This window comes from Seriola dumerili, unplaced genomic scaffold (genome assembly GCF_002260705.1).
Source record: "Seriola dumerili isolate Sdu_G_001 unplaced genomic scaffold, Sdu_1.0 BDQW01000236.1, whole genome shotgun sequence".
Taxonomy (NCBI): Eukaryota; Metazoa; Chordata; class Actinopteri; order Carangiformes; family Carangidae; genus Seriola; species Seriola dumerili.
The window spans coordinates 519,028-531,485 of NW_019174491.1; the positions used below are offsets into that span (position 1 = coordinate 519,028).

The window sequence follows — 12,458 nt, forward strand, 5'->3', positions numbered from 1 at the left end:
TATTTATTTACAGTTTCTTAAAACACTTGAGCATTTTGAATGCTGATTATTGACAAAACAAAAGTTTAACATCGTCTCAAGAGTGAAAGATGATGAAGAGCTGACGGATTCATTGGGATTCTTTTTGTCCTTTAATCCTGAACGAGGAGGAGAGAGAAGAGGAGGGGGGAGGAGGAGAGAGGTATTCTGCATGTTTCTGACCGTCCACAGAAAATAAATGACACAATAGAAATAAACATAGAGGAAAAAAAACTGATAATGATTATTGATTGGCCTTAAAAGAAGAATAAATAAACATCTAATAGAGCTTCAGCATGGTTCAACCTAATCCCTCAAATTTACCTTGAAGTTCAGTTTAACCATCAAAGGTGATGTCATTCATTCTAATGAGACTTTATGGGGATAATTAATGGTTAGTAATATATTAATTATTTCTTCATTAATTTATCCTTGATAACAAACACTGTAAATGAAGATGTTTGGTAGTTAGACCTAAATCTGTCCTTTCATTCTAAAACTAAAGCTTAACATCTGTTTGAAAAAACCCTTAATGAACAAATGAAGTAGATTTTAATGTGCAAATGACTTTCCCTTTAATTAAGAAAGACAAATTCATTAATGATGAGTTATTAAGGTTCGTGTTGGAGAGCTGAAACATTTTCAGCTGCTGTATTTATTAATTATGTTTACTCTGACTCACTAAAACATTAATGGAATAAAATCCCTTAAAATTTACAAAAAAAATCTCATATAAGTCATTTGTACCTAAAATTACTGTAATTTTACTTAAATGTACAAACTCTTAAATGAATACATTTAACGTATTTTTTTATGCCTTAAAAACCCCTTAAACACTGAATCTGTTCAAATCCATGAATGTCTCCATTAATTCAGTTCAAAATCTGTGTTAATCTGTTAAAAAACTTAATACCGGATCAAGAATCCTTTAAATTTAATCATCAATTTATAGCTGAACATGTTTCTGAGCCCTAACGTAAACCAAAATCCCTTAACCTTAAGGACTTTTTCAAATTAAATGTATGTGTAACTACCAAACACCTGACTCAGACTGAGGTGTTTTCAGGGGTAAATTCAGATGAATTCATAGTGAATTCAGGGTATTTAAAGTGATTTTTGTTTGACAAAGTCCTCACAGCTCCGTGCTCCTTCACCGATCACCAGGTTAAAATATCTTAAAGCGTCTGATCCAGACAGCGAAGCCGTTTCTAAAGCAGCAGAGAGTCACAGGACGACGCTGACAGATCAACCCGACGACATCAGAGACGCCCGTCGTACAAAAACATCTTACAGTCTCATTATGTACAAGGTCAAGACACAGTTTATGTACAAACTTCTCATCCTCTCAACCCTCCGTCCAGCGTCAACGTCCCGAACCTGAGCGAGCGAGAGACAGAGAGAGAGAGAGGTCAGAGGTTAATGTTTGGTTCTGTCATTTGAGGTATACATTAATGTGTTAAAGGGATTTTAATTGTGATTTTGTGAACGTTGTTAATGTATTTAATGGGTTTTCACACAGTTTAAGGCGTTCAGAGGGTGAAACCCATTAAAATGTACAAAATATCATCAAAGCCTTCTATGAATTATCACTTTCATTTGAAGATAACGTTACTTTTATAGGGGTTTAAACCCTTCCTAACCATGGAGGAAATACATTAAAAATAGCTTCATATTACAATCAATGAGTTAAAATCCCTTAAAGGCTTCATGAATTCACCAACTCCTCAATAAAGCTGACAATGGATGGATGGCTTGAATGCTACTTGGTTCACTTAAGGAGTTTTTACACCATTAAAGAAACATGGAAAACGAACCATTAATGTTCCAGTCAGTTACAGGACTCTCAGTTTAATTCTACAACATGTAAATCAGACATGTTTGATGGCTAACAGTTTCCCCCTGCTTCCAGTTGTTATGCTAAGCTAGGCTAACATGTATCTCTACCTGAACCATGTGACTCTCAGAAAATGACCTCTGACCTCTCTAAGAAGTGGTTGTTCTCTGCCAGCTCTTTGACCACGCCCTCCATCTCCTCCTTCAGCTTCTTCATCCTGAAGAACAACATGGAGTCAGTCAGGGACTCTGATGATGATGATGATGATGATGATGATGAAGAGTAAATCAAACACTTACCCGAGTGTCATCTCCACCAGTGTGTTCTGGCTCAGGTAGGCCTGAGGCTTCATCCCACTGGACACCAGAGGAAGAACCTTCTGAGGCAGCTGTTCCTGCAGCTGGAGACACACACACACACACACACACACACACACTCCAGTGTTTAACAGCACCTACAGCCAGTGTTTCCTCTGTGTATTTCTTATGTTACTGTCACAGTATGTGATGTGCAGTGGTGGATTGTGGGTAATGTGTTTTACCTTGATGGCTCTCTCCATCAGCATGGTGACCTCCTTCTCGATGCTGATCAGCTGACTGGACAGACTGAGCAGCTGCTTCCTCACGTGATGAACCTTCCTGAAAACACAAACACACACGCTTCACTGTTCACACTGTCGCCTAGCAACAGAGAGTGACACCACTCAGACTGTGTGTTAGTGCAGGTGAATGAGATGTGTGAGGAGATGAAGGTCAGAGAGATAATTGTCTTCATCAGTGTTTTACCTCATCCACTCTTCACTCTTGGAGATGAACAGACGATATTTCATGGCGCACTCCTCTGTGAACAGAGATCTGGCTTTACTGGCATGAAGGACCAACTTCTGTCTGTCAGAGACACAACACACACACACACACACACACACACAGGTCAGGATTTCAGAATAAAAGTCTGATGGGGTAAAGAAACGCAATCAGTTAGTGAAATCTGCTGATCAATCAACTTACTTGTCAAATTTATGGATCTGTTCCTCGTTGTACGGCAGACCTGAACACAGAGGAGGGAAACCATGTGAATGTAATGTAATGTTATATATATATATACACTATGTATACACATAGTTATCATTATGTGGAGGTTGGACTTTCTGACATTAAACACTAACAGCTGAGTAATGACTGAACTGTTGTTGACACACTCACGTCTCTCTGCTTTGTCCTTCTTGAACTGCTGGTAAATGGCTGTGATGGCGTCCAGCAGCACTTTGATTTTCTCCACACTGCAGAGACAAGCTCACCGTCACACACTGATTTACACACACACACACACACACACACACACACACACACACACACACACACACACACACACACACACACACAGGGTTTACTGCTTGTAAACACACACACAGTCTTACTTCCTGTCCTTGGGGTGTGTTCCCACTTGTTGTGTCCAGCCGTCAGTCAGCAGGCCTCCTGGGAGAAATTTACTCTTGATGTCTTGTGTTGTTCGCTCGATGGGCTCCAGAGAGCTGGAGATCTGCAACCATCCACAGATTATTGTGTTTCACAAGTTTATCCTCAGAAACACCTCAAACACCATGGCAACCACATACAGAACATTCAGGAACACACTCAGAAAAAATGACTTTCACTTCAACTAGTAACCACAGATCATTAACACCTTAGCAACCACATACTAATGCCTTAGCAACCACCTTAAACACCTCAGCAACCATGTATTCATGCCTTAGCAACCATCTTAAACACCCAAGCAACCATGTATTCATGCCTTAGCAACCATCTTAAACACCTTAGCAACCATGTTGCCTTGGGAACTATCTAAAATACTTTAGCGACTTCATGCTAATACCTTAGGAACAACCTTAAACACTTTCGCAACAACCTTTTAATGTCATAGGAACTAATACCCAAAGAACCACAATTAATACCATAGCAACCAAGTGCAAATGCTGAGTAAACCACCTTACACCACATACTAAAGCCTTAAGAACCCCCTTGAACCCTTAGCAGTCATACAGCTTTAGCCACCACCTAGTATCATCTTAACAACCAGTATTTAGGGTGTTGTGATACAACATACCAACCACTGAGGAGGTCGTTAGCACTGGCTGCTGATTTAGACTCAGACAGCTCTCACAGATTTCATCCAGAAAACACAGAGTTTACTGTTTTACTTCCTGAAGTAAACACATAAATATATTGGAACATGTTAAAGTCGTCATGTGGAGGACTCACTCTGCGAACCTTCTTGTGCATGTCTGAGATCTCGTCGTACTCTGTCGACAGCACGTTGCCCTGCATCAGCACCTCGAACCTGGACGACACAGCAGAGTTAACAGTCTGTGGTTCGACTGTAGCTACACTGTCACATGATGTTTGTTGTGTGCGTCACTCACAGCTGCTCGGTTTTCTCCAGGATCTGTGTGCAGTAGTTACACAGATGGAAAACCTCTGACTTCTTGTGCTGGATCTCGCTGTAGTCCTCCTTCATCAGCTCTCTGGATACAAACATGTAAAGACGTGATGTTTTAACCATCGACACACTCCACTACTGAATTCTCTCTATGTGAGAGAGGAATCTTTTATTCAGTCCAGGCTCACTGCTTTACATCAGGTTTTTCAAAAATCTTTGTTCATTTCCTTTGACTTGGAAACTATGTGACACTTTTCTTTTATATTCTGATCCACTTCATGTATGTAAATGAAGACAGCAGCAAAAAGGAAGTGAGTCACATCTGAAGTCTGCTCAGAGTCCTGGTTCTGTCCTGGATCCTGTTTCATTACATACATTAGTTACATGTTGTGAACTCACATTAAACCTCGGACTCCTTTTCGCACCAGTTCCTGATAAACCAGCAGAGACTCGGAGGTTTTCCATAAATGTCCGACGTCGCCTGCAAAAGTCTGAACAACAGGAACAGGAAGTTCAGTCATCGAAGAATACAAAGGACATCTGCCAGCCAATCAGCTGTTGGCGTTAAATGGTCACTGGTGTAAAAATGAAACCTTAACTTGCTGCACTAAATCTTTTTCTCTTACTCTTTAAATTATCATTAATTATTAAGGTAACTGCACCTTTGCGTAGCTGGCGTCCAGGTCGAGGTCGTAGCGAGGCTGCACTTTAGGAGGACTGGCTGTGGAGACACAAACACTCAGAGATAAAGCAGCAGCGACTTCTTCTCTGGTTTGAATTCACACAGGTTCTGTACAGAGCTGCTGCACCGCTCGTTCAGAGGCGAAGGAAAGGTGGAGGTTCTGATTTTGATTTACGAAGCAGAAGCAGCAGCTTGATAATATGAGTCTGCAGGTTCAGGAAGTAAAATTTAAGACCTGGTATTTAATTCAAGACTGAACCGGATTGTGTGACTGGACGATATTTCAATTCTGAATGTATAAATACAAGAAATGTCTGTTTTAGAGACTGTAGGTTTTAGTTGCTCTGCCGCCGCCGCCCTGCAGGAGGCAGCGTCTCACTACGTACGGTCTTCGAAGATGAGTCCCACGGTGGCGACGGACTCGCGGCTGACGAGCATGATGGGATTGTCCCTGGAGGTCTTGGGGAAGGTCTTGGCCTGGCGGTTGGGGTCTAGGACGAGGCGGCGGCCCTCGTACAGCAGCTCCTGGTTGTGCAGAGGGATGCTGGTCCTGCGGGACAGCAGCTCCTGGAACAGCGCCGCCCTGTGGACAGGTGGAGAACAGAAGCTGTCAGACTCACAGGAAGTTTAAATCAGATGTTTTTAAAGCAGCAGATGGAGCTCAGCAGGGAACTGGAAATTTCCTAGAATCTGTGACACCACTTCCTGTCTGACGGCGTGCCCGCTGCGTCTCTGAGTCTTACGTGTTGTACTCGTGGATGTAGACGTGGTGCAGCGTGGCCTGCTGCAGGCTGAAGACGTACACCACCGTCCTGTGCAGGATGTCGTTGGTCTCGGCGAAGAACTGGTCGAAGCCCCAACACTTCTCCTGATCCGCCTCCAGGATGTTGGCGAGGACCGGAGTCAGGAGACTCTGAAGACCCCTGGAACATCAGAGCAGAGGGACACAGGTGTGGGGTGAACAGGTGAGCTCAGGTAGATCAGTCTCCACCTCGGAAACAAGAGTTTGACAAACCCTCAGTGGTCACATTATATGTTATATAATATATAATATGTTATATAATATATAATATAAGTCACAACATGTTCTGAGTGAATGGTGTAAACAATAAATCCTGTCAGGTTCACATTCAAATGACTCATTTCATCTATTTATTCATTTTCTTTTCATATTCCTAATATTTTTAATATCAAAAGTAAATTAGGGCTAGGCTAGGCTAGGCTAGGCTAACCCACGTTAGCTTTAATAAAACAATTTATAATAAATAATAATAAAAAAGCACAAACAAAGACATAAAACATTAAAACAAAAAAAAGGTTTTGTCCTGCAGATGAAGAGCTCTGCTGAGTGGGTGTGTCCTGCGGCGTAGAGAGCGATGACATCACAGTGCGAGCTCTTACTTGGACAGACTGCAGGACACCGGCATCTCTGTGCTCCACTCGATCTTCCCGTTCTCACACTTCTGGTGACCGGAGATCGTCCCCGACGGTTTCTCTGTGATGATTTTATACCTGAGACAAACAAACATCCGTCAGTTGAACGTCCCTTTGTCTTCTTCTCCTCAGAAAACAAAGTTCACGTTCACGCCCTCACATGACTTCCTTGTTCCTGCGCGGCCCCTCGAACGGTCTGAACGGGAGGCTGCCGGTGGCGGCGTGGTAAAACGTGACGCCGATGCTCCACAGATCCACCGTGGCGCCGTATTTCTTCTGGTGGTCTTTCCTCAGCACGGCGCGCTCGTACATGTCTGGATGCTGCACAGGAAACACACGAAGAAGAAGATTTTATAAATATAAAATAAAGACAGAAAACTTCACAGGAAGTTGCTCACGGGTGTTTGGGTTGTTCTACAGGTGATTTGAAGTTTCAGTCTTTATCTGACTGATTTGATTCAGGTGAAACAATGAGCTCACACCTGTTAGACATGCAGCTCAGTGAGGCTGTAATTAGCAGAGCTCACTGGGGTTCGTCCTCTGAGGATCACGACAGTCTCAAGCACATTTCAGACTTTTAATAATCATGTAACTGTAAAATCTGAACTGAAGTATGTGTGTGTCCCACGGCCTCCACATCGCATTCACGAGATCGATTATTGATTGTTATTGATGACAGTCGGACGCGTCCTCACCAGATACTCCTCTGTCCCGTACAGAGACACGAACTGCTCGTCGTCCTCCAGCTCTCTGGCGGCTCCGAAGTCCGTCAGCTTGTAGACGGAGCAGCCGTCCTCTCCGATCACCCTCATGATGTTTCCTGGTTTAATGTCCCGGTGGACGATCCCGTACTCCCTCAGGTGGTTCATACCTGCCACTGGAGGAGCCAAGCAGCCAATCAGAGAGATGCACACAGAGCCTGTCTAAATCTAACTCTACAGCTCATCAGCGATGAGCCTCAGTGACGGTTCACACATGATCCTGATGAGGATGAAGAGCTCTGAGGTCATCCTCACCCACATCGTGAAGAACGATGAGGAACTCGTCCTCCGGGAGTCCGTAGGCGTTGGACGACTCCTCCAAGACGGTGTAGAGACTTCCACAGGGACAGTACTCCATCACCAGGACCTTATGACGGGTGTTGGACTGAGGAAGAGGAGGAGGAAGAGGAGGAGGTCAGACACACGTTTACACTCTAAACCCTCGTCATCATCAGACAGACACCGACCTCTTCCTCCACAGCGAAGAGTTTGACGATGTTCTTGTGGTTCAGTTTCTTCAGAACCTCGAACTCTCTCATCTGGACGTCGAGCGGCCGCAGAAAGCTCAGGTTGTTAAAGACTTTGACGGCGTACAGGTCTCCTGTTTTCTACACACACAGTAAAGTCATTCCGTTACATACGATTATATATATATATATATCATTATATATATATATGTATATATATATCATTATATATGTTACACATCAAACTATGGAGCTGCTACCAAAACTTTGTCTTTAACACGTTATTGGGAGGAATTGTGTTTATTTGTTTTATTACCCTCCCTAATGATTCCCTAGAAAAAAACTGACGTACATAAATAAACATAAATATATATATTTATATATATATTTATGTTTATGTCTTAAATGTTTTCAAAGCACTTTGAGCTGCAGCCTGTGTATGAAATGTGCTGTATAAATAAAGTTTATTATTATTATTATTATTATCTGTGTGTTCAATTAGTGCACATTCAGTTTAACTATAATGAACAAAATGCAAATGTGAGATTTGTCTTTCTGTATTAAATTACAGGTGAACATATAATTCAATAATAATATATAAGTATGATCATGAGTTCCTATTTCAGGTCTGAGAGTGAATGATCATGATGTGAAGATTTAAACTGAATCCTCAGTTTCTCTGAAATCTTCATGTCTTTGTCAAACTTTTAAAAGATGCAGAAACTAATGAAATAACCTGTAATTCTCACCACACCCATGTAAACCCCCCCGCCCTGCTCAGATCTGCTGCGTTGACCCGACAGACCCGAGGTGTCGACATTAAATGAGACATTAGATCTTAGATCAGGTTCAGACTGATCCTCTGACTTTAAAGGTTTTGGGGAAACTCCCGGTCGAACTGTCGCAGCCTGAAGGGCTGAAGGTCTGAGATCTGCTGGATCCACTACAAACACAAACTGATCTGAGAGGAGGAGGAGGAGGAGGAGGAGGACAAACTGAGACGCCACTGAAACCCGAGCTGAAACCGTGAGATGAGAAATGATTCATGCTGCAGCAGAATCTTTTTCTACAAATGTGAAGAGAATCTGTTTTTCATTCTGCCTCCTCCTCAGACTGTGACCCACAGATTCATTAAAAAATATATAGTGTGAATTTAACATTTTCTGTTTTTTCTTCATCAGCTTCTTTTTATCTGATCAATCAATCAATCAATCAGTTGATCGACAGATTCAGTCGTTTGTCAAGAAAAGATCTTAATAAAAGTTCAATATCTGCAGATTTCTGTCTCTGAGAAGAAAAGATCTGCTTCTTCTCTTTGTCATGAATCATTTTCCACTGATCAAACAAAACTAAACATTTATGACTTTATTTTATCAGATTTACTTTAATATAAAAAGAAACAGATGAATCAATAATGAAAATATTAACGAGCTGCAGGCCCAGTGCAACACTCATTAGTTCTGCAGGTATTTCACATGTGGACCTGCTGATGGCGCTGCAGGAGAAGATGAGAGGATGATGAGAGTGACCACACACGAAGCCACGCTGCTGACAACGAGCTGCAGTCATTCATCTAATTAATCCTCTAATATTATAACGAGCCTGAGAGGAACAAACTCACTGCAGCTGGAGACTTTCATAAACTCGTGGATCATTTCAGTTTGTTCAACTGTCTGTGGTGGTTCCACTTTCTACCAGACACAATCTGTGACGCTCCCATGATGCAACGGGTCTCCAACACACCGAATGGAAACACGGAGTGTGAGCTCGGAGCATTAAGTGTCGAACACAGGACACAGGTAGCGTGTTATTGTTCCTGGTAACCATGACAACTCTTGTTCACCCGGAAACAGCTGCAGCTGGTGCAGAGACAGAGATGAACTCTTCTGACCCTGTGTGGGTTGTTTTATATCCAGTTCATATTTATATATTTATATATTTATATATTGTGTAAAATACCAGATATTGTCTGGAAACTTTCTGTAAATAAAACAACTGGAGAGGAAAGTTTTTATTTCTAGTTTATGTTGCTTCATATAAAGATTTTCCATAAAACAATGCTGCCCAGTGATTGGCTCTGACCCCTGACCTCTGACCCCGCCGCGGCTCAGGTTCATACCTTGTGTCGACCTCTGTAAACGTTGGCCGTCGCCCCCTGACCCAGCAGGTCTGAGATGAGCCACAGGTAGTTGGTGGTGCTCTGCATCCTGACGGCTGCAAGTGATCCTGAGAACACAGAGACAGCTGATCAATACACCGGCAAATGATCGATACCATCATTACACCAGGCACTGATCAATACTATCAATACACCAGGACGCTAATTTAAATTATTTATTCTATTATTGTTCATTTATATTATTCTAGTTTTTTTGCTGAGTTGACCAAATTCTTGTCCAACACATTTCATTGAACCGTTGACCTTGTGTAACATGACGAATAAACTTGAACCTGATCGATACGATCAATAAACCAGGAGGGCTGATCTGAAGCTCACTCATTTTCTGGAGAATCAAAAGTTTCATCAAACATCTGGTCAGATCCATAAATAAATATCTTGACTGAAACTTTGATTGAAAATCTCCAGAAAATGGGATTTTTCTGAATCTTTAAGCATAATTTTATTTTATTTAGATTTATTTTTACGTTCTTTATTCAACACTGGTGCAAAAACATCCAGTTCAATCATTTAAATCATGTTCAGAGGAAGATCAAAACATATAAAAGTGTTCTTTAGGTACAGAACTTTATTGTTCAAGTTTCTCACTTGGCTGCATTTAAAACTTTACCAGTAATTTTACTAAATCTTTTGACTACCTTCAATCATTTCAATTGATTTTTTACATCATCATATTTCTGTGTTAATAAAATATTTCCACCAGATTCTTAAACAGCATTTCCAGCATTATTTACCTCCCTGCTAAAAGATCTTAGAACTCAGGTTATTAGCGTAACCAATGAAGTAAAATATTTTTAATTACTCTAATAATTCATTAATATAATTGATCTTTGATTATGAACCACAGTGTAGGTGTTATCTGGCTTCCCACCATTATCTCATGTTGTATCTGTTGACTGAAACTGTGGTGGAGGCCTGACACTGACGAGAGGAACCACCACAGCTTCAGTTCTGCCTTCAGGTGAGTCAGCAGGTATCACAGGGTCAAGAGACCTGAGGCACATTCTTATCATTTATGTTTTGATAATAACTTCATAGAAAAGTAATATTAGAAATGAAGAAAGGGCTTAGTTATAAATAAAGTTTATATTTCGGTGGGGTCAGTTGGTACGCAGTGACGTCACGGGGTGTCGGTGGGAAATTCCCGTTTCAGGCCTAAAACATCAAACTCACCGCGACGGGACAGAGACACAACACGTTCCAGTTAAAACAGACGGTTTTAACGGACCGGAACCTGCTGACGTTTCACACCAGAACCTCTGAGTAAATCCTCCACCGGGGCTTTAACACGGAGCCGTGCACCGGAGCCGTTAACGTTAGCTGATCAGTCCACACACACACGGTTCTGTCACCAGTTCGATCACAACCTGACTGTTGGATTAACGTTAAAAAAGCTGAGTGTTTTTTGAGCGGGACCTGATTCTTGTGTATTTTCACTTTCTGTCGTCAGACACAGAAACACGATCATTTAAACCCGCGTCGAGCTAACAAGCTAACCGTTCAGACCGCCCGGGAACACCGGGTCCGTTAGCTAACATGTCGAGCTGTGAGGCGGTAACGGAGAAAAAAACGTCTTTACCGTTTTTGTCGTTTAAAATTAATCATAGTTATATTTGTTTATTTCCTCACCCTTCTTTCTGCGGCCGATTCCTCCTCTTCCGCTGTTCCCTTGTCATGTGACAGACGCGGACCAATCAGCACGGGGAGATAAGGAAAGGGGCGTGGTTTGAAACTGAAGTTCTTTTACCGTAATACTCAGAGTAGAACAAGAAAGAGTGCGCAGTCATTGGACACAGTTGAGGAAAAATGAATCAGGACAGACTTTCAACCTTATTGTTCCGTTGTTTTAGCAGCAAATAATTAAACTGTTGATGAAACTTTATTTGTAAAGCTGCTAATGTTTTAAACAGTAGATAAAACTTTATTGATAAAGCTGAGAACAGCTGCGGTAAGAGGAGCTGATCACTATCTGTGTCAAAAAGAGTGCGCAGTCCTGGATCTGAGCCGTTATTACGGTAAAATCAAAAGGCAACGATTCGGAAAATTAAAACCGATACTTAGCATCTCTTATCTAACAAATATTTCGATACACACTACTAATATTATTATTACTTTAATTATACTAATAATACTAGTATTGATCATAATACTGACCGTACATCATAATGACGTTACATTACATTGAAACAAGACACCACTGTAGTTGTTTTATCTCTTTGTGGTTGTTTTTTTCCCGCTTCATGGTCATTTTGCTTGTCTTTGTCATTTTGCTTGTCTTTGGTTTCTTTGAGTCTTAAAATTATACTTAAATTATATGATAATACAACGTTTACACATAATTATTCCTGAAATACTCAAAACAGCTTCACTGTTCATACACAAGATGGCAGCACAGGCTACAAACAGGGTTGATAAGTAGTGGAACTGGTGTAGGGTGATTTTTAAATAATTAATATAACATACAGTATATCACACTGTATACAAACAGACAGACTATACTTCTTATTTTCTTTAAGTTTTATTTGAATTAACCAATTCTTACAAACACAACTAACAACTCTAAGTCAAATAACCATTTTTCTATATGGAGCAGGTCTTTGAAAGGAACATCCTGGGGAATTATCAGGAAGGTACAGACCTCTGAAGT

General features: G+C 41.3%; 1 protein-coding gene across 2 annotated transcripts; it reads right to left on the reverse strand.

Annotated features, from left to right (window-relative positions):
- Positions 1-221: 221 nt before the first annotated feature.
- Positions 222-11,483, reverse strand: tbk1 (TANK binding kinase 1). Of its 2 annotated transcripts, none has more exons than XM_022755861.1 (21): positions 11,441-11,483; positions 9,752-9,858; positions 7,633-7,773; positions 7,421-7,550; positions 7,100-7,281; positions 6,565-6,725; positions 6,372-6,482; positions 5,714-5,893; positions 5,357-5,553; positions 4,951-5,009; positions 4,688-4,779; positions 4,272-4,373; positions 4,120-4,189; positions 3,270-3,391; positions 3,055-3,131; positions 2,860-2,899; positions 2,638-2,739; positions 2,394-2,490; positions 2,152-2,252; positions 1,998-2,069; positions 222-1,395 (listed from the first exon to the last, which is right to left on the reverse strand). In XM_022755861.1, exons 2-21 carry the CDS (start codon positions 9,836-9,838, stop codon positions 1,356-1,358), a joined length of 2,163 nt encoding a protein of 720 aa, XP_022611582.1. In that variant the 5' UTR covers positions 9,839-9,858; positions 11,441-11,483; the 3' UTR covers positions 222-1,355. The 2 variants fall into 2 exon arrangements, with proteins under 2 accessions (XP_022611582.1, XP_022611581.1); XM_022755860.1 differs by having other exon boundaries at positions 4,111-4,189.
- Between the last annotated feature and the right edge of the window lie 975 nt (positions 11,484-12,458).